Below are 21972 nucleotides of genomic sequence, written 5' to 3'. Positions count from 1 at the left end.
TTACTACTACCATCAACAGGAACATGAAGAAATCTAAAACTAATGAGAAACCATCCATGCAATGTGACGTCCAAGTAGTCCAACTCGATTGATCAAGGAGCAGTGCCGCCGGCTGCACCACCACCCCCACCGCTGAGGCCACCAGCTCCACCACCGACAACACCTGCACCTCCAAGACCACCAATGCCACCAGCTCCACCGCCGACGCCACCCGCACCTCCAAGGCCACCGCCAACACCGCCAAGGCCACCGGGGCCACCCCCACCACCGCCACCTAGGCCATCAAGACCACCTAATCCGCCGAGGCCGGCCATTCCACCATAGCCACCAAGGACACCGCCCCCGACAACCACCGGTATCGCAACAATGGCAGCACCGCCAGCATAGCCACCGCCGAAGATGAGGTTCTTGTTCTCTTCAAGGCCTGCGGCAGACGGTGTCGTGGCTTGGTTTGGCACGTTCTGGGCGCTGGCCACTCGTGCTAATGCAAGAGCAACCATGAGCAGAAGTGTAACCCCGAACGGCACACCCACGCAAAGCCTTGCCATTTCTCTTCGGTGACTATAATTGAACCCCCTCAATTAGCTTTGTAATCACCAACTCAACTAGCTAGATATGCGATGCATGCAAGAGGTGGCCGGAACCGGGTTTTATAGATGGGAAACTGCATGCGTGTGCTGCATGCAAAGTTGTTGGCAGATTGGAAGAGGAATTAAATATGCAAGCCATAGCAGCTGAGTACTGTGGACCAAAATTAGGTGCAGGACTTAATTGTGATGCACTTTATGGAGGACCAATTCATTTTAATTACACTGCGATGGCTGACTTCCACAGAGGCCGATGTGCCATATTTGGGAAGTCCAAGGCAACTGACATCAATTAATGAACTAAAATATTGGTATTTGTTTCTGAAAACAAAATAATGAGGTCGTTGTTTCATTAAAAAAAAAAAAAAACAATCACGAGTAATAGATCCAATCTTCTTATTTACTCCGGCGAATAAAATCAAATCAAATCGCCGTATAATTCACTTAGCAGTACAGATACGAGTGAAGTCATAGCGCCGGAAACTACAGAGGAGGAATTAACGCTGGAGGGACCAGCCATCCTAAATCTCTTTCATATCAAACTTTACTGCTTTTAAAAATCTTTCACGATCATAAATCTCCCCAATAATTTTTTTTTATAATCTCCCTTCAATTTACTTATTTTTATTTATATTTTTCACATATCTTTATTTATAATTTTATTTACTATATATAATATTAATTAATATTTTAATTTAATATTTATAATTTTATTAGTATTTTAAATTTATACATTTATTTATGTAAAAGTAATAATTCAATATAAATAAATAAATATTTAACAAAAATATAAATAAACAAAAAAATAATAATAATAATAATAATAATAATAAAATAGGACAATGAGCTTTTTTGCGAGTCAAGAGGAATGACATAAATAAGAATATAATCGAATTGAGCTGAACTTTTAAATATTTGAGTTTGACTCATTTATAATCGAGCCGAATTCGAACTTTATTCAATAAATATATTCATGGCTCACGAATTTATTTGAACTTTTATCGAACTTAAACAATCTTGATAATTATAAATTTAAATATTCATTAAAAAATAAATTATAAATTTAGAGAAAATTATAATATTTTTATTAAAATTTATAATTTTATTCTAATAAATAAATTTAATATATTTGTCTATATGTTCCATAAGTAGAATGTAAAATTTATAAATTTAATATCAAAATTATTATTTTTTTATTTGAAAATTGATTCATGAGCTTAACGAACATGTTCACGAACTAACGAACCAAATATTATGAAGCTTAAGCTTGGTTTATTTATCTTAACGAGTTTCATTTAACGAGCTCAAACGAGCTTTTATCAAATAACGCTTCGAATAGCTCATGAGCGGCTTGATTATTTACACCCCTAAGCATAAACCCTCTTTATAATTTTTTTTTCAAAAAAAAAAAAAAAATCAGGTCTTAAAATTTTGGGACTGATTTATAGAAAAAATAATAAACCCCATCATATAGTGGAGATGGAGTTTATAATGGGAGGTTTATAGCATAAACCCCATGCTATAAATCCCATTACAGATGCCCTAAGATTGTATAGCTGCTGCTGATTGTATGCCAGTTTGCTCAAACTATTGTTTAAGATATCTATTGAATGCCAGAGCACCAAATATTTGGGCGAACAAGTGACCAAAATAATGATCTCTGATTAATATTTTCATACAAACAAATAAATCAAAAGGACTAACTTTAATCCATAAATTGGAGACTTGAATAGGTGGAATGCTAAGACGACCTCGGTGTTTAACTTGCAGCAAATAAAAGAGGGTGTTATTGGACTACATGAGACTTCATGAACCTTTTATTACTCTTGCAAAAGGCCTTTCTCTTCTAAGTAACCAACAACTTGACCAGCCATGGAAAAAGAGGAAGGGCAGATCCCATTTTCTTGTTTGATCTCTATCTGCATAAAGAAAAAGATGAAGTGGTATGTTTCAAGATGAGACATGACAACGATACATAAAATCCTACTCTTCAACAAGCACTCATTTAAGATTTCAAGCCATGAGAAGCGGGAGGATAACAAACACTCATTTGCAAGGAAATGTAAAATCACGCTAATGCAGCAAGCAAGCATATTTGTATCAGCTACATTTGTTTTTTTGCTGGTAGAGAGTTCGTAATATGCATGGTCATCAAACAGTGTTTATCCAATTATTTGAAGGTGATGAATTGCGTACTGCAAACAGGCTCAAATAGAAATGAACAAGGAAAACGACTGATGCAAGGGTATTTTCTAAGTACCACGAGGTCAAGAGGGTCATTAATCAAGACAGGGTGGTATGCGAGGTCAAAAATGGATGACTCCCAGCTACTCCTGACTACACTCAAAGCACGACTCCCGACTGCACTCGAAGCCCGACTCCCGACTGCATTCGAAACCCGACTCCCAACTACACTCGAGGCCCAACTCCCGGCTACACTCGAGGCCTGACTCCCGACTGCACTAGGTTCCTTCAAACTAAATTGAAACGGTCCTAGCCATCAAGAATTAAAGCAACGAAGCGTTACACTATTTCAGGAAAGATAATGAATGATGCAACCTTTGTCAAGAAAGACGAAAAACACAACTATTAACTTTGACATAAATGAGTTGTAATGGACATTTATTTCAGGGAACATGGGCACGACAGCGAAAAAGGAAGGGGCACGAGGAGGACGTGTTAGAGGAGTCCGGTCCTATAAAAAGTAATTGACTCTCATGAGCAAAGGTACGTGCACACATACTTTCAAAACCCTAATTTACAGAAACCACATTCTCCTTGAAAAAGCATTAACTTGAACATTGGAGTGGATTCGCCATAGACTTCCTTGATCATCATTCTAACTCATTTTCTGTGAGACTTCGCCTTTGCAGAATAAAAGCCACATCACTCCCCCAATCAACAATAATTGCAGCAGATTACCAACGAGTCAATCGTCTCTGTTCTCAGACAGGATCAATTGACGTCGTCTATGAGAAGTATGAGTTAAGAACTGCACTGAGACGTAAGATGGATGTAACCGGACGATCCAGCACAGAAGCTACTAAAAGGTCAAATATCATCACCATGACAATAGAAGAATTCAACAAAATTGTGGCAACTACCATACAAGCGGTGTTACAAGGGCAGTCCCGACCTTCAACATCCCCGGGGATTATCCTCCCGAAGGAACAATCGACCCAACACGCAAACATGGCACCGACACTACGACCAAGGTTGAACCAACTTGAAGAAACCCCCAAAGAGGCGTGCCCGATCCCTATTAGTATTTCTGCTCTGAGAGAGAAATCTATGGGGTCTTCGGGGGAAATTCCCCGTCGGAGTCCACTGAAAGAAAAGGTGTGCTTAACTACTAAGTCACTCGATTCTAAAATCCCTCTCTTTTCATCAGGAGTTCTTAAAGATGAATTACCAAAGCATTTCCGAGCTCCACAAATTAGAAAATATAATGGCACAACAGATCTTGAAGACCACATCTGCAAATTCGAAAATGAGGCCTTATTACATCAATACACAGATGAGTCAAGGGTCGAGTTTTTCTAATGACGTTGTCAGGCTCGGCGCAGAGATGCTTCAATCGCCTTCCAGCATCTTCCATACGATCCTTCGAGGACTTTAAGACCGTGTTCATGTGGCATTTTGCTCCATATCAGAGGTATCAGAAGACTCCTCATGATCTATTTGCCATCAGGCAAAAAAGCCCAAGGAATCCATAAAAGACTATCTAAAAGGTTCAATTGAGTGGCCATGGATGCACCCTTGGTTACTCCAGAAGTGCAAGTCACTAGGGATTGATCGATGGGGATGTCTTCATATCCCTAGTTAAAAAACCTCCGGCCGACTTCAATGGGTTGTAAGCTCGGACTATCAAGTAGAAGAAGTCCAATCCGTCAAAAGAAGAGAGGTACCAACCCAAACCTCAACACCCACTCAGGCAGATCGAAAAGCGCCTCTTCCTCCCTTAAAGAGTCAGGATTCCATGAACCGCAAGGGAAAAAAAAGTTGTGCAAACAATAGAAGATAACCCAATCAAAGAATCAAGTTGAGAGCTTACGGCGGAACCTTATTGTGATTTTAATTAGTTGAACACTCATTTCACTAGAGAATGCCAACAGTATGCCTGAGAATTATGATTGATTACCAATTAAAGAAGAGCGAAGCATAATCCACCGTCCAAGAGACCTATTGGACCTTTTAATTGTCAGCAGAATAAGGGGCAGAAGATCAACACTGGGCGAGACTCACAACAATGGTCTTATTCTCCTGATCATCATTCTGACAGTACCCGAACGCAGCGACCCTCGACGGGCCAGGAGAAAAATAGTGATAAAGGCAAGGGTAAGGTTGATCCTCTCGGAATGATTAACATGATTTCTAGAGGGCCAACAGATATTGATTCTACACAGGCTAGGAAGGCCCACGGATGCCGACTGAAAAATTATGGAGTCAGGTCGAGTCAGTGTGCTGATATAGGTCTTATGATCAACTTCGACCCTAATGATCTGGAGGGAGTAGAAATCCCTTATGAAGATGCTCTTATGATACACCTGGAGCTCTCTTAATATTCTTTTTAAAGATGCTTTTGATCAATTGCAGTTTATGGGGTATCATGTATAACCTATGGGGCAAATCGAGCTTTCTCTTTCTCTAAGGGAAGAATCTAGGAGGAGGACCAGACGCACACCTTTCCTAGTGGTAAACACCAAGTCAACTTACAATGCTATATTAGGGAGACCGGTGCTAAATGCTTTTCAGGCAATGGTCTCCACTTTCCATTAAAAAAAAAATCATATTCCCGATGGAAAGCTAAATTAGGGAGGTAAAAAGGAGTCAGTTAGCGGCTGGGAAATGTTATGTGGATACAATTCGCGTGGATTCCCGAAAAGTTCGTCGCACCCACAACACCTTTTTTCAGGTTACCAAGAAGTCACTAGTAACATGACCCGAGGAGTGTCATCAGGAAATACAGATTCATCCGACTCAACTCAGGGGGGTCGTACGGGTGGCTAACGACCTCGTATCATACCTCAGAGATTAGATGATTGCTTGCCACTCTCGCAATCATGATGTATTCGTCTGGTCACCTAAGGAAGTTGCAGGAGTCTCTCCTTCGGCGATGGTCCATCCGTTGAACACTTTGCCGGGAATTCGGCCAGTGTGGCAGAGGAAGCGAAAATTTTCACCTAGGTGATCCAAGCAAAAGTGGATAAATTGCTACAAGTTAGGTACATACGGGAGGTTCAATTTCCAACTTGGCTATCCAACGTGGTGTTGGTCTCCAAACCTGGAGGCAAATGGAGAGTTTGCGTTGATTTCCAAGACCTCAACAAAACTTGCTCAAAGGATTATTATCCACTTCCTTGTATTGACCAGTTGGTGGATACAACGATTGGCAGATCATTTGCATGTTGGACGCTTAGCAAGGATATCACCAAATTCCTTTAGCTCAGAAAGATCAAGAAAAGATCAGTTTCATTACTCCTAATGGAACATTTTGCTATACTGTTATGGCTTTTGGTTTGAAGAATGCGAGGGCAACCTACCAGTGACGCATGGACCAAGTTTTCAAGTATCAGATCGGGAAGAATGTGGAGCTATATGTTGATGATATCTTAATCAAATATGCATGTGACGATGCCCTCATTTTAGATATTGAAGAGACTTGTGTAAACCTTAGGCAATACGGTCTTAAGTTAAATCTTCAAAAGTGCTTATTTAGAGTCAAGAGTGGAAAATTTATATGATATAATGTCATTGAACGAGGAATTGAAGCTAATCCAGAGAAAATCCAGGCCTTACAAAACATGTCTCCTCGTAATCTTAGAGAAATACAACAGCTAGTGGGTCGTGTCACATCACTATCTCGATTCATATCCCATACAGCTAGTCGGAGCCTACTTTTCATCAAGGTATTGAGAAAGACAAATAAATTTGAATGGGATGATAAATGTGATCAAGCTTTCTATAATTAAAAGAATATTTGTCTCGACTGCCTTTGCTCTCCAAGTCGATACTAGGAGAAATGTTGTGGGTATATTTGTCAGCCTTCTAAAAAGCAATCGCCATGGTTTGTTAAGACAGGAGGATAGAGTACAATATCCTATCTACTTTTTTGGTCATCTATTAAAGGAGGCTGAAACCAAGTATACCAATTTAGAGAAGTTGGCATGGGGGCTTACCTTAGCTGCTCGAAGGTTAAGATCCTACTTCTTAGCCCATCCAATTACTGTCTTCACTAATAGTAATTTGGGACGAGTACTCACCAACCCAGAAGCCTCAGGACGATTAATTAAATGGACCATTAAGTTGAGCGAGAATGAATTCAATACCAACCGAGAATCACTATTAAGGCTCAGAAATACCCGGACAAATGGTTGAAGACATCTGGAAAGTTTACATGGATGGCTCCTCCAATCGACAGGGTAGCAGAGTGAGAGTTCTATTGATATCTCCTCAAGAGGAGTCGTTGTCTCTTTCTATCCGGCTAGATTTCTGGGCATCCAATAATGAAGCCAAATATGAGACTTTATTGTCGGGATTGAAAGATGTGAAGTAGGTAGAGCTTCTCGAGTCATAATCTACTCGGACTCCCAGTTGGTGACTCATCAGATAGTTGGGAATTTCGAGATTAGAAATGAAATGCTACAAGGTTATGCTAAAGCTTTTGAAAATCTTCGAGCACACTTCCAGGAGATCAGGCTTCAAAAGATATCCCGATTGGAGAATCAAAAGACAAACGAGCTAGCTAAGTTAGCCAACACATTGTCCAGCTAGAGAACCAAAGGCTGCATATCAGAAGTATTGCTCATCTCTCATGCTAACCAAATCACAGACCTAGATATAACACCTGATTGGAGGACAAGACTTACCTAGAACAGGGAGTTCTTCCTGCTGACTTGTCACAGACTCGATGGCTCAAGATGAGGGCACCCGAATTCACTCTTATAGAGGACACGTTGTATAAATGGTCTTTTTCCTGACTCCTTCTCAAATGCTTGGGCCAAGTTCATGAGGGTATCTATGGTAATCATGCAGAAGGAAGAACAATGACGTGGAAAGTATTGCCAGTAGATTATGTTTGGTCAACTTTACAGATACCATTGGCAAACATCAAAAGAAGTTTTTATTGATAGTTGTTGACTATTTTTCCAAATGGATGGAAGCTGCACCACTAACTCGTATAACGGAGCAGGAGGTTATAAAATTCTTACGGCAAAGTATGCTTTGTCAGTTTGGTCTGCCCTACAAGTTAGTCTCAGATAATGGTGGATAATTTCAAGGTCAACGTCTAAAAGACTGGTGTGAGAGGTTCGACATTCAACAAGCTTTCACTTCGATAGCTTATCCACAAAGCAATGGACAAGTCGAAGTCATTAATTGGGAGATAGTTAGAGGGTTGAAGATTAAGTTAGACCATATTAGAGGCTGGGTAGACGAGTTACCTAGTATACTCTAGGCTTATCAAACAACTCCTCGGGAAAGTACCGGGATGACTCCCTTCCATCTTGTCTATGGTGGCGAGGTAGTCGTACCAGTGGAAGTCAGGGATGAATCTATCAGAAGAAGTGCTTATGAGCCGGACAATGATGGGTTACGCCTTCTCAACTTAGACTTGATTTCAAAAACAAGGGCAAAAGCGGCTACCCGACTCATGGCATATAACAAGCTATCCCGACTCATGGCGTCTCAACTATAACAAATGTGTGATACCCTGGTCATTTAAGGTTGGAGATATAGTTTGGAAGAAAATAAAGCCAGCCGAGGATGTTAGCAAGCTAGAATCCCAGTGGGAAGGATTATTCAAAGTGATCGAGAAGACAAACTCGGGGGCATATTATCTGACGGGCTCTCATGAAAAAAATCTGGACCGACCCTGAAATATCATCCACCTATAGTCATACTATTCTTAAAACAGCTCAGTACCCTTAGGCATTTAATCATTATGTTTTATCTTTTGAGATATTACCTTTCATTACAATGTGTACTTAACAGTTAAGCATAAATGAAATCACCCTTTTCCAGACTTATTCTCTAAACTCAGATCCTTCCGGCTACGGTATCAACCTTACCCCCGCTAGGGGGTCGAGCATATGTCGTATCGTTCGCGTCCTTTTCAGGACACAAACTCCCCCAACTGGGGCATAGTTGGGGTTGATATGCTTCCAGCTGCGGTATCAACCTCACCTCTGCTAAGGGGTCGAGTATATACCGTATCACCCGAACCCTTTTCAGGGCTCAAACTCTCCTGGCTTGGATGTAGTCCGGGTCAAGATCCTTTCGGTTGCGGTATCAACCTCACCTCTGCTAAGGAGTTGAGCATATACCATATCATCTGCGTCTTTTTCAGGACCCAAACTCCCCTAACTTGGACGTAGTCTGGGTTGAGATCCTTCCGACTGTGATATCAACTTCACCCCCGCTAAGAGGTCGAGCATATACCATATCATTCGCGTCCTTTTCAGGGCCTAAACTCCCTCGACTTGGACGTAGTCGGGCTCGAGATCCTTCTGGCTGCGGTATCAGCCTCACCCCTGCTAAGGGTCGAGTATATACCGTATCACTTACGTTCTTTTCAGGGCCCAAACTATCTCGACTTGGACGTAGTTGGAGTCGAGATCCTTCTAGCTGCATTATCAACCTCACCTCTGCTAAGGGGTCGAGCATATACCGTATCACCCACGTCTTTTGCAGGGGACAAATTCTCCTGACTTAGACATGGTCGAGGTCGAGATGCTTCCGGATGCGATATCAACCTCACCCCTAGTAGGGGTTCAAGCATATGTCGTTTCGCCCACGTTCTTTTTAGGTCCAAACTCCCCTGATTGGGACATAGTCGGGGTAGAGATCTTCTGGCTGCGGTATCAACCTCACCCCTGCTAAGAGGTTGAGAATATATCGTATTGCCCACATCCTTTTCAGGGCTTAAATTCCCCCGATTTGGATGTAGTAGGGGTCGAGATCCTTTTGACTACGGTATCAACCTCATCCCTACTAAGGGGTCGAGCATATACCATATCGCTTGCGTCCTTTTCATAGCCCAAATCCCCCAACTTGGATATAGTCGAGGTCAAGATCTTTCCAGCTGTGGTATCAACCTCACCTCTGCTAAGGGTCGAGAATATACCGTATCGCCCACATCCTTTTTAGGGGCCAAACTCTCCAGACTTGGATATAGTCAGGGTCAAGATCCTTCTGGCTGTGGTATCAACTTCACCCCTGCTAAGGGATCAAGCGTATACTGTATCATCGCTCGCATCCTTTTTAGGGCCTAAACTTCCCCGACTTGGACGTAGTTGGAGTGGAGATCCTTCCAACTGTGATATCAACTTCACCTTTGCTAAGAGGTCGAGCATATGTTATATTGTCTACATCCTTTTCAAAGCTCAAACTGTTAGTAGTAGCCCTAGTACCAATTATGAGATGATTGTAAAGAGCTCTTGTTGTATCATATTTCATTATTAATAAAAGGCAAAGTTGGTTATTATATTTGTTTCAATTCAGTGCCGATTGAATAAGTATAATAATGTCCTTGGGTAGTAGGTTTTTATCTACAGCATATCAATTGGTTGAATTGATAGTGAGACATTGTAGATATACATAAAACACTACTCTTAACTATTCCTAGTCAAACATTAATATACAAGGATAATATTAATACGTTGAGACTAGCATGTAGGTCAACGGATAACTTAATCTCACAAGTCATGAATATGAGATATCAAATTGCCACATGGGTATATATTAAAGAATATATACTGAATAACCCAGCATAAGAATGTTTCATGGATCATTATATGAGTGTCATAAACATTCTCATGTGACTATTGGTATGAATAGTCCTTAGACCCGAAGTCACTACGGTTCCCTACATAAGAGTTGTGTACTTTGTTATCGACAAACGTCACATGTAACAATGTGGACAATAAAGTCGATCACTCGGTATGCAATGAATTATGCGGAGGGATGTGAGTGATGTAGATGGGATCTATCCCTTCCATATGACGGAAGCGATATCTATGGACCCCTTGATTAATAAGATACAAGAAAGCATGACCATGCGCAAATGAGTCAATATGAGATATTGAGCTTATTTGATTGAGTGTGTCTACTTAGATATCAAGAAACATAAAAGTTGATAAGAGGATGACACGGTCTATGCCTCATTGATCAATCTAGATATCAAGGATAGAGGGACCAAGTCATACAAGATAATAACCACGAACAGGTTAGGTCGGATCTCGACTTTCTTGTCACTTGGGTAGCAATGATGCCTTGCTAGATGTCACTCATTGCTTATGTATCTAAATGTTGATTTGAGTACATTGCCAACGTTACGAGAACCTATTGGGTCACACACAAAGAACAAGTTGATTTGGAGATGAGTTTATATGATGAATCATTAGATTAAGTCTAATCTGAATTGGACTTATTGAGTTAAACTCAAATGGATCCAATTGTTGGATTGAGTCCAATTCAAACTAGACTTATTGAGTCAATTCGAATAAATGAAATGATGATTCATTGAATTCGAAATTGCATGAGAATCAATGAGTTAGACTCATTGGGTGAACTTGAGTTCACCAAGGAAGTTTAATGGTCAAAATTGAACCATTGGATTGAATGGTCAATTTTGAGCCATTGGATTAGAAGATGAAATGGTTTGAGCCATTGGATTGGAAGATGAAAGGGTAAAACCCTTTGGTATTCATGAGATGGGTATATATATCATTTTGGATGATATTTTCATTATGTGAAAACCTTTAGTCGTCTTCTTCTTCTTCCTTCTTCTCTCTCTTGGCCGAAACCCCTTGTGGTTGCTAGCACAACCTTAGGTAGTTTCCATCTTTTTCTTGTGAGTTTGTGAGACAAATGAAGGCAAGACTTGTTCGTGTGGATACCGTTAGAGGCGCGAACGCTTGATCGTGCTGAGATCCGAGCCGTCGGGAGATCGTGTGCACGCATCAAGGATATAACCACTATCATGCAACTTAGTATAGATTGTTTTCAAGCAATGTTTCTTCCCTTTGCATGGATCTGCTGGATAAAGGAACTAGAAGTTTTCCGCTGCACTTTCGCGTGTTTAGTGCCCTAGTTCCTTACACAAACTCCCCCGACTTGCACATAGTCAGGGTCGAGATTTTTCCGACTACGATATCAACCTCACCCCTACTAAGGGATTGAGTATATACTGTATCGTCCGCGTCATTTTCATGGCTCAAACTCTCCTGACTTGGACGTAATCAGGGTAGAGATCCTTCTGGCTGCTGTATCAACCTCACAATGCTAAGGGGTCGAGCATATACCGTTTCACCCACATCCTTTTCAGGGTTCAAACTCCCCCGACTGGGGCATAGTCGGGGTTAAGATTCTTCCAACTGTGGTATCAATCTCACCCGTGCTAAGGGATTAAAATATGTCATATCACCCGCGTCCTTTTTAGGGTCAAACTCACCTGACTTGTACATAGTTGTGATCGAGATCCTTCTGGCTACGATATCAACCTCATGCCCGCTAAAGGGTCGAGCATATGTCATATCGCCCGTGTCCATTTTAGGGCCCAAACTCCCCTGACTTGGACATAATCGGGTCGAGATCCTTCCGGCTGTGTTATCAACCTCATCCCTCTAAGGGGTCGAGCATATACCATATCGTTTGTGTTCTTTTCAGGGCTCAAACTCCCCCAACTAGGGCGGTCGGGGTCGAGATCCTTCCGACTACGGTATTCCCCGCTAGATAGTTGAGTATATATCGTATCGCCCATGTCCTTTACAAGGCTCGAACTCTCCCGACTTGGACATAGTAGGGGTCGAGATCCTTCCGACTACGATATCAACCTCTCCCCTGCTAGGGGTCAAGCATATACCGTATCGCCCGCATCCTTTTTAGGGCCTAAACTCATCTGACTGGGGCACAGTCGGGGTCGAGATCCTTCTGACTGCGGTACCAACCTCATCCCTGCTAAGGGGTCAAGCATATACCGTATCACCCACGCCCTTTTTAGGACCTGAACTCTTCTGACCGAGACACAATCGGGGTCAAGATCCCTCGACTAATATCAACCTCACCTCTACTGAATGGGTCCAACCTACATCATATAACCCACGTCCTTCGCAAGACCCAGACTACCGTTCTTCTGATTATATTGCAGTATCAATCTGTTTGGTCACTAGGAAGTCATTCACATTGAACTGTCAGGTCTTATCTGAGGTATAGTTCTTCTTGAGGTGGGTAGTTGGCACAAGATTAATGAAGGAATAGATAGTAAATCTACGCATGGATGTAGAAATCCCCTGGATCAAATTCGTATACGAAAGTTAATTACAAAAAGATGGAGGGGAGAATAAGAAAAATCATGAGAAGTTTGCCATATCTCCCTCTAGAATGTTATAAGAGATTTTGGAAAATTGAATTGGGGGCAAAGGCTGGTTGGCGAGAAGGTTCCAGATTCCTGTAGTTGCTTTAAGGTTCCGTCCACGCCTTGTTGTACCATACAGGCTAAGCGGGTCCCCATCATAGAACAAAACTCCTCCAACTTGAGGAATTCCCTTTTCTTCACAGACCAACGCTTCTCCTCGGTGGCCTGGTACTCTTATAACTCTGTGGTTAAGTTGGCTGATTGATCGTATTGAGCCTTGAGGGTAGCCTGTAGCTCCGCTTGGGAAACTATTAAGGTTGCAATTTTCGTTTGATAAGCCTTGGTCTTAGAACGAGCATTATTCAGTCGAGAAGCTCTTTTTCAATCATTATTTGGACAGCTTGTGCCGACCGATATGCAGACTCCAGGGCTCCTCGTAGCTCACTCTCAGCCCTCACCAAGGTTGCCTCTACTTTGTTGCGGGTTGACTCCAACTTGCGTAGAGACGATCCTTAGCTAACACCTTATTCAATTTGGCTTCCTCCCTAGTAGTAGCTAGTTCCGCCTCTTGTAGATTTAGTTGCTTTTGGCAGGTCTCCAGCTTCTCCTTAGCATTGCTGACATCCGTTGTCACTGCCGTTAGTCTGGCTTGTCCCTTGGCCACCAGGAGTTTCAACTTCTTTATCTCCCTCCGTTGCTTCTTCTTCTCCGACTCCAGAGCCTTAGCCTGAGTTTCCAGGGTGTCGATTTTTACCTACCATTGGCTGGCAACATGTTCGGCCCGCAACTTGTTCGTCATTGCCTCAGCGAGGTTCGATTGAAGCTGCCGAATTTTGGATAAAGCAGCATTGGGGTTCTCCTCTAGCTCTATTAGACGGGATAACCTTCCTTGAGATGTAGTAACGTCTGATTTGGAGGAGGCAAGTTGAGCTTTCAAATCGTCCAACTGGGCTTGAAGCTCATGGCGGCCTTGCCACAACTAGGGTAGTCGTTGGCTAAAAATGGCCAGTCGGGATATGTGATCCGCCCCGGTATTCAGTAAGTCGTCGACCAAGTTTAGAGAGGCTCTCAGCAGCATCCTCACCATCTACCCATCTCCTGGCCATGAGACTAGCAAAAGTCACTGCATATTGAAAGTCCTCGAGACCTTGAGGTCCGAGGGAGATCCTTACCCCACTAGGGCTGATGGACCAAACTACAGTAGTGACCAAGATATGAACATGGTGTTAAAATTTTCAACCTATTCTTTCGAAAATAGTTGAGACACAGTATTGACCAAGATATGGACCAACTACAGTGTTGGTCAATACTGTATTGTCGTTGTTGGGAAAGAATAGTTGGGCTGATGGACCAACTATTGTTTCCCAATTATTCTTTCCCAAACAGTTGAGACACAAGTTGGATAATTTGTCGCTTTTCTTGTATTTGAGTTACAGTCATACAATGTTATATTAATTGCATATGGTTATTTTATACGGATTACAAAATAAAGGGAAAGAATCTGGAATATACTGCATGGCAAATCATACAATATTACAGTATAAAGGTCGGCAAATAACTGTTTCAATGGATATCCAGTCATATTCCAAAAATCAGATTATTTTAGACTCGGGTTGTTTACATGCCAAACAAATTAATGTATTTTGAACTGGGGTCAGATATGGATTCTTGTTCAACATACCAGTTAACCTGACCCAACCCAGGTAACCCAAGTTAATTATATAAATACATAATCTACTCAAAAGTTTAATTGTAAACATAGTCAATCACTCATTACCCATCCCTATCACAGAAACAGTGAGTAATTTACTGGAATTTGTATATATACTAATAAAGTACAAAAATAATACTAGTAATAGAAGACTACTATTAAAATTATAAATCCTATCAGTTTAGTATTGGAGACTCTAGTATCGTAACACTGTTATGGTCATATTTTAAATCGGGATTTATAATTATATTGCATTAGGCAAGCCTTTTGATATCTCTAGTTGTGAATTTTTCTCATAATATAGATTTTAATTTTTGTTGCATTGAACTTTTTATTAGAATTTAAGTTTTGTTGCATGAAGGTTTTGGTATTGGCATAATAAATATTTTGACAGTGACCTAAAAATCAATAACTGACACAACCCAACCTGACTCAGATCGAGTCGAATTTACTATACTGGGTTTTGGACATGCTTTCGGATCAATTTTCTTTGATCCAGAAAAGTTAAATTGGGTTAAACTTTAGTCGAGAACTGATCCCACTCTACCCATGTTCACCCCTAGCACATATTATATGTATATATATACAAATCTATCAGCAAAGGAATGTTCATGTATGAGCATAAGCAAAAGATTTCAACCAAAGACGATAACAATATACTGGAAACGTGAACTGTGATGGAGCTCTTAACTTTATAGTGAAAAGTGCTGGAAAGTGCCTGTGATGGAAAGGCGAACTGTGCCACTAACTAAAATCTAAGTCAAACTGACATGTTTCACTTTAAATTTGCTCCAACTGTAGCATGATTTGAAATCTCATATTGTGCTAAGTGAAACGGTTAAAATGTATGATTCCGGTAGATTATTAAAACTCAATACCATTCAGCACTAAGGTTCAAAATCTCAAGTTGTGTCGTAGTTTCGGTCTTTGACCGGCAATATCATGCCGACGCTTCGATGCCTGATGACGTGACATATTAGAAGTTAAAACAAGGAAGGAGATGAACGAAAGAAGAAGACATTGCCTGTGCTAAGTGGTATCGAGTTTCGGTGATTTATTGGAATGATGTGTTTCAACCATTTCACTTGACATGGTATAAGATTTAAAATCATGCTAAGCACAAACTCCTTCCTAAGTTTCATCTCCTTACTTTTTCAACTTCAATTCATTACCGGCACCATGCATTGAAACATTGACATGATACTGAAATAATATTGTTTTAGTCAAAACCCAAAACTTCAACATGTCTCGAGATTTTAAACCTTGATACGTAGCAAAGCATATGTTAACAAAAGTAGGGATTGTGATTACTTAGTCACTTCTGGTTCCCAAGTAGTAATTTCCTTACCATGACAACTCCTGGCATAACTAGGTTATGCCAGGGTCAGTTTAATAAAATGAATCAATCACAATTCAAAAGAAACATCTAGAATTCCTCTCAATTTATTTTTAGACCATATTTGACAACTTTAAGATATATAGACCTTAATAACACCACACTATTCAGGAATGAAGAAGGTGATCCACAATTATAATATCTATACAACTCACACCATTTAGTTTGATAATTGCTTCACAGATAACACAAGATGCAGTATAATTCAAAAATAAAAACTGCATTTGATTTCAGTACAGCATCAAGCTTACTTTGTTCACAAAGGGACCACTTGCATGGAAGCTGGAACAATTCTTTAAGAGATACTAAGAATGATCTACAAAATATCACGTGGGTTTTCACCTGAGCCATAAAGATGACTAGATTGTATAATATATGCTACTAAACAACTAGCATGTCTACATTGGATTGCCATTTTAAAAGCACATGAATTTTCTATATAAAAAAAAAATACTGGGGTAATGCCGAAAGGGTAACATTTGAAAGCAATTGATGTGTACCTCACAGTTCAGAGGTGGTTCATATGGATCATCTATCCCAGTAAAACCTGCATGCAAATCTAACTTATAAAATTTTCGATGATGCAGGAAAAATGAACTCCTAGTCACATAATGACCAATTTTCCATCCCTATCTGAAATGCAAATACAAGGCATGGAACCTTTAACAATTTTGATCATTTTTTAATCATGGAATCTAGTTATCAACATATAAATCTAAAGCCACTTTACTTATTTATGAAATAAGCTGCACTGATATTAGAATTTTCCAGTACAATATGATTTAATGAACAGATTAACCTTTAGAATAAAGGATAACATAATTTATTAGCTTCTGGCCACACAATATCTTCACAAATTTAGGCTGAAATTGTTATACGATCAAGGTTTTCCACAGATTCTCATTAACGGTCTCAAAGAATTAATATTCTCATTGCTGACAGGAATTTTTCATGATGTGTATCTATATAAATGATAATTAGGTGCTTACAAACAATCAGCCTTACATATTCTCATCCCTAAGAACAATATCATTCCTCAGATAATAGTTATCATAAGCTGCTTGCATGGATACTTATTCTTCCGTTCATAGAACTCATGTTTAAAGTGCATGCACACAAGCTGAGTTCCAACTTTAACGTGCAAATTGTATGTTGAATGTCTTAGACATGTTCAAATATGTCAGGTAAGTAAAAAAGAAAAAGACTTATGAAAAGACCAGGGACAACTCAGGCTTATGCAAAGCAAACGAAGTGTCAAGCAGAATATCCTACTATAGTCTACACAATACAATAATCAACTAAGCTAGCATCAATTAGATGTTAACTATGAGAATCTTGTATCTATCTATAACCTGCATACATAAAAGCATACCTTTTATCTTTCCTGCTCGAGCAAGTTTGTACAGGCCTTTTGCATCCCTTGCTTCGCACAGTTCCAAAGGCATATTCATGAATACCTATAAGATATTAACAATAAACCATCAATAACTGAAAATAAGTTCAGTGTCCAGTGAAAAAAAAAGTTGTACAGAGAAGTGCTAACTTCAATGAATCTAGAGTCGGGAACAATTGCACGGCAGGAGTCTCTGTCTTTCCTATATGGAGATATCAAACTTGCAATACAGATTAAACCTGCATCTGAGAAGAGCTTTGCCACTTCACCTGAATATACAAGCATTCCAATTATCGCACATACAAAAGGCTCTCTGCATTTAATAGACTCCAGGAGAAAAGGAAAAAAAAAACCAAAATAACAATCAGAAATCTGTCTAGATAAGAAATTATGGCGCAATTAATGAACTTTTCCCCAAAAGTAGACATTACAAAGAACAACTTACCAACCCTTCGTATATTCTCAGCACGGTCTTCTGATGAAAAGCCAAGATCCTTGTTTAACCCATGCCTAAGGTTGTCTCCATCAAGCACATATGTAAGCTTTCCTTTGGAATGCAATTCTCGACCCAACGTACATGCTAAAGTACTTTTCCCTGGATGAATTGGAAGTATTACATTTAAAATGATTATACAGGAAGCATTTTGGCTTAGTTAAAAGAAGATGGCACCTCGTTTGAGGTTTCCCATGCCCGAGAAACCAATTAGATGAAAAATGAAGATTATAAACAAACCAATTTTATCACAATTGACCATTTGATTGTTGCACTTCATAAGGTCATGCAAAATGACGTTGTCTCGAAGTGGCAAAGAAATTGACCTAGGCATATGGATGATCATGCAAAATGATTATTAATATCATATACAGATCTGCAAACAAGTTCCAAGTCAACCTTTCCTATTCATAATATGGAAAGACAGTTTCTAATGCATCAAGCAATAGCTGCCCACACAAAGTTGTTGCAGATCGCACATGAATGGCTTAAGTCAAACTCATCATTAGATAAGATCACAATCACAAGAATAAAACTGACATCCCTATTTCTTCACTTAAATTAAAAAAAAAAGGTAGATCTGTTACCTTAGCGGCCTCCCTAGTATCGGCCCCACGGATATGGAGGGAGGTACATGCAGGTACACAAGTCATAGGTGCATGGTGGGGTAAACCCCAAGTTATCAACTCCTGAGAATCGACCCCTAGCCATTACGCCAGAGATGTCATGCACCCATCGTCTGCGCTACGCTCTAGGGGCTATTTCTTCACTTAAATGATCTTATGGAACCTACACTTTAGATGAGGCAACAACAACAAGAGAGAAATGTACAAACTCACATCACTCACACATCAATGTTATGTTCCGCTATTGAAAAAATGTAACTGCTCATGATTTTTTATATGAATATACTATGCTACTTGACCATTTCGAGAGCAAATTAGAAGTATAATATTTTTTAAAGAGGAAAGAATTATGAAAAATAATAAAAAAAATTATTCTCACTTAATCTAGAGAGAAATAGATGAGATCTTCTAGTAAACTTTAGCTGTTCCATTTCAAAATTCAAATAATGAACACTCTTAACAAAATCAAACAGTTTCAGACACAAGCAAGACTAGAAAATAGCAACCCCACTATTTTTAAAACAACCTTAACCATCAAATTACAAAAGAAAATGCCTACAAGATCTAGTGGTCTACGGAATGAAACCCACCTTTATCAATTAATTGGATTGCATATTTTCCTTTTTATTCTCCTTAGAAAAGATTGAGTTTAGAATGCATATTATCATGTTTAGATGGTGAGACTTAACTTCTTTTCAGTTATTCCACAGTAATACTAGATGTTTATGATTTGAAAATAGGGACCTATTAAACAGAAGATAAACAGAGATCACTAAGTCAAAAATTTCTCTTGATCCTTTTCCTTTAAAAAAAAAAGTTCAGTTGATATTTCAAAATTCTATTTAAACTTACCTATGCATGATATGGGTTGGTTATGACAATCATGAAAATTGTGATGGATAGATGCTTAAGAAGTGTCAATGAAGATCAGCCTCTTCAATTGCAGAAATGGTGCATAACATGTAATATGCTGACTTAGTCTTACTCCCTACATTGTATAAGTAAATTGATATTTTGAAATGACAACCAATGTATCAGATTTATCACTGAAGGAGGAAAATCATAACCCCTAAAATAATAAAAAGAAAAGAAACACAATACTTTCAGATTAAATTGTTATTCGATTAAGGACTTGCACCATTTCCTTTATCAATTTCCACGAAGCAAAAGAGAAAATTAAAAACCTGAGCCGCTGAGCCCAGTTATCCAAACGACACAACCCTTCTGCTTGAGCAGCTTCTCCCGATCGACCTTCCCGACCTGGCATTCTTGCCAGAAGATGTTCGTCGACTTCCCGATTGCAGACATTGAACTAAGATGACTCCAAGATCGGTAGAGATCAATTTAAAGATCAGAAAAGATACAACTGCAAAATAGGGAATTTTTTTTTCCAGAAATACCTCGTCGCCAACATTGAAAAACCGGCGGAAAAGGAAAAAACTTGCAGCGATTAGAGGTCACAAAACCTGAAACAGAAATCGTAGCCACGCCCTGGTAAAAGCAATCCAGACGGATTGAAGGATCCAGTTACATATACTGAAAAGGGACAGCAGCGAGTGAAAGAAGGAGAGGGAAGAGCAACAAATCGAACGATCCGATACGTTGTACCGGCGATTTCGCTCCTCCGCTTTCTTTTATTTTTTTTACTATACCGCTCTCTCTCCACGGGAACCCCGCATTAATGTATTACGCGTGTCATGCACGTGACGTGGTGCCTCCCCAGCAGAGCATTATGAAGCACACGTGTCACTGTCCACCTCACCATCTTCTGTCGCAGTCATCAATCCCGGAAGATTTAAATATGATCCATTTTGATTTTTTTTTTACTGATCCAATTAAGACATGTTCTACCACACTGCATATTTAAAAATATTTATATTATAATAATTTATAATTTAATTTTTATATAAATATTAAATTAATAAAAATATATTCGTAAAAGATGAGAAAAATATATTTTTTAATATCAAAATACTTATAAAAATTTTAAAATATGAGACTAAAAAAATTATAATAATGCATTTTTATATAAAAATAATTAAAAAATTATCAATAAATTATAAAATTATTTTTTATATGAATAAAACACAGGACGTTAACTTAACTAAAGTTAATTAGTAAAGATCCATATTATTAATAAAATAATAAAATAATTAATACTTTTGTAGTTCAACAATACCTATATTTGTAATAATTATAAATCATAATTCTATTTAAAATTATCATGTGCAATACTATTACATAGTAATTGTAATAGGTTTGAAATTATAGTCATTATAATATAGACTTATTTTATTCATATAATTAGTTAATCGATTACGAATTAAATATATAAGATAGGACATAACAATAGTTAATAATATAGGTTGTTGGAGGGAGAGCTCCGTTTGTTTAAAAAAAATAAAAAAGGACAATGAATAAATTTTTTTTGGATGGTTTAATGATTAGCGCATGAAGTATTGTTATAATCAGATTTAGGAATATTTCTCTTATATGTTAGTCATTATTCCAAACGTTAGTAGTCGTTCATGATTTACCTCTTCCGTATTGATTCTGAGATGAATTGACATGATGCTGACATTCATCTTTTGTCATAATTAAATAAATAAATATATATATAAGAACGACGCACTTATTTGGCCATTTTACTGAGTATGCATAGCACGAATGGAAGATGATTTAATGCATATGTTATGTACTTTTCTTTTGGAATGTTATTTTCTTTAGTAAAAATTACAACTATTCCCTAAATTATCCGAGTCGTAAAAAAGAGTTTAAAAAAAAAATCAAAATGAGATTCTATTAAATTTTTATATCAAAATTATCTTTTATCTCAACTATAACAGCAAACTAATAATGGTTAGAAAGTGCTAAAATAAATTAATTCAGTTTTATAAAAAAAAATTAGTATATATAAAATATTTTTATATTTTTGTATTAATTTAATTAAAAGCATTTCAACTTAATAAAAATCACTAGAAAATAGTAATTGTTATACTGTTCACAACATTAGGTAGTTGCTATAATAAATTTAAATGATTTTAATTAAGATGATAAAAAAATAAAAAAAATATTTTATATATCATATTTATAACTAAGTCAAATTAGAAACATTATTTGAATATATTGTAGCAACTATTGCATTGCTTTGTTATACGTTATAGCAATTTTATTTTAATTAAGACTGTATTTTAAATTTTTGTTATATTTTTTTTACTTCTAAAATTCAAGAAATCATGTCAGCTAATTAATGATTAACTAATCCTTTGGTTACTAGTTGTTCTGGTCAATGAAGTTGGACTCTAGTGGGAGATGTGCTCCACCATTAATTGTCTTCGGCTACAAAATTAATATTTATAAAATTTCTTTAAAGAGAAAAAAAATAAATGGATTTATTCTTGGTATTTCTTT

General features: G+C 38.5%; 2 protein-coding genes across 7 annotated transcripts; both read right to left on the bottom strand.

The window, feature by feature from the left end:
- Positions 1–92: 92 nt before the first annotated feature.
- On the bottom strand, positions 93–548 carry LOC122006429 (glycine-rich protein 23-like). The gene has a single exon (XM_042561931.1). It carries the CDS (start codon positions 546–548, stop codon positions 93–95), a length of 456 nt encoding a protein of 151 aa, XP_042417865.1.
- Positions 549–2177: 1629 nt separating this feature from the next.
- On the bottom strand, positions 2178–20219 carry LOC122038342 (adenylyl-sulfate kinase 3-like). Of its 6 annotated transcripts, none has more exons than XM_042598044.1 (7): positions 19962–20219; positions 19746–19873; positions 17888–18037; positions 17593–17711; positions 17422–17506; positions 16550–16608; positions 2178–2506 (listed from the first exon to the last, which is right to left on the bottom strand). In XM_042598044.1, the coding sequence occupies exons 1-7, from the start codon at positions 19973–19975 to the stop codon at positions 2408–2410; spliced, it is 654 nt and encodes a 217-aa protein (XP_042453978.1). In that variant the 5' UTR covers positions 19976–20219; the 3' UTR covers positions 2178–2407. The 6 variants fall into 6 exon arrangements, with proteins under 6 accessions (XP_042453978.1, XP_042453980.1, XP_042453981.1 ...); XM_042598046.1 differs by having other exon boundaries at positions 16550–16596; XM_042598047.1 differs by having other exon boundaries at positions 19746–19927; positions 20028–20219.
- Positions 20220–21972: the final 1753 nt, after the last annotated feature.

Source organism: Zingiber officinale, chromosome 1A, assembly GCF_018446385.1.
Source record: "Zingiber officinale cultivar Zhangliang chromosome 1A, Zo_v1.1, whole genome shotgun sequence".
In the NCBI taxonomy this organism is placed as follows: domain Eukaryota; kingdom Viridiplantae; phylum Streptophyta; class Magnoliopsida; order Zingiberales; family Zingiberaceae; genus Zingiber; species Zingiber officinale.
This window is presented reverse-complemented; position numbering and strand designations above follow the sequence as displayed.

Excerpts from the sequence above, each read along its gene's own strand:
- LOC122006429 (XM_042561931.1), bottom strand. The coding sequence starts at position 548 with ATGGCAAGGCTTTGCGTGGGTGTGCCGTTCGGGGTTACACTTCTGCTC.
- LOC122038342 (XM_042598044.1), bottom strand. Across the intron at positions 17,507-17,592 it reads CCGACTCTAGATTCATTGAA|GTATTCATGAATATGCCTTT; the intron begins GTTAGCACTTCT and ends AATATCTTATAG. Across the intron at positions 2,507-16,549 it reads AACCACCTCTGAACTGTGAG|ATAGAGATCAAACAAGAAAA; the intron begins GTACACATCAAT and ends TTCTTTATGCAG.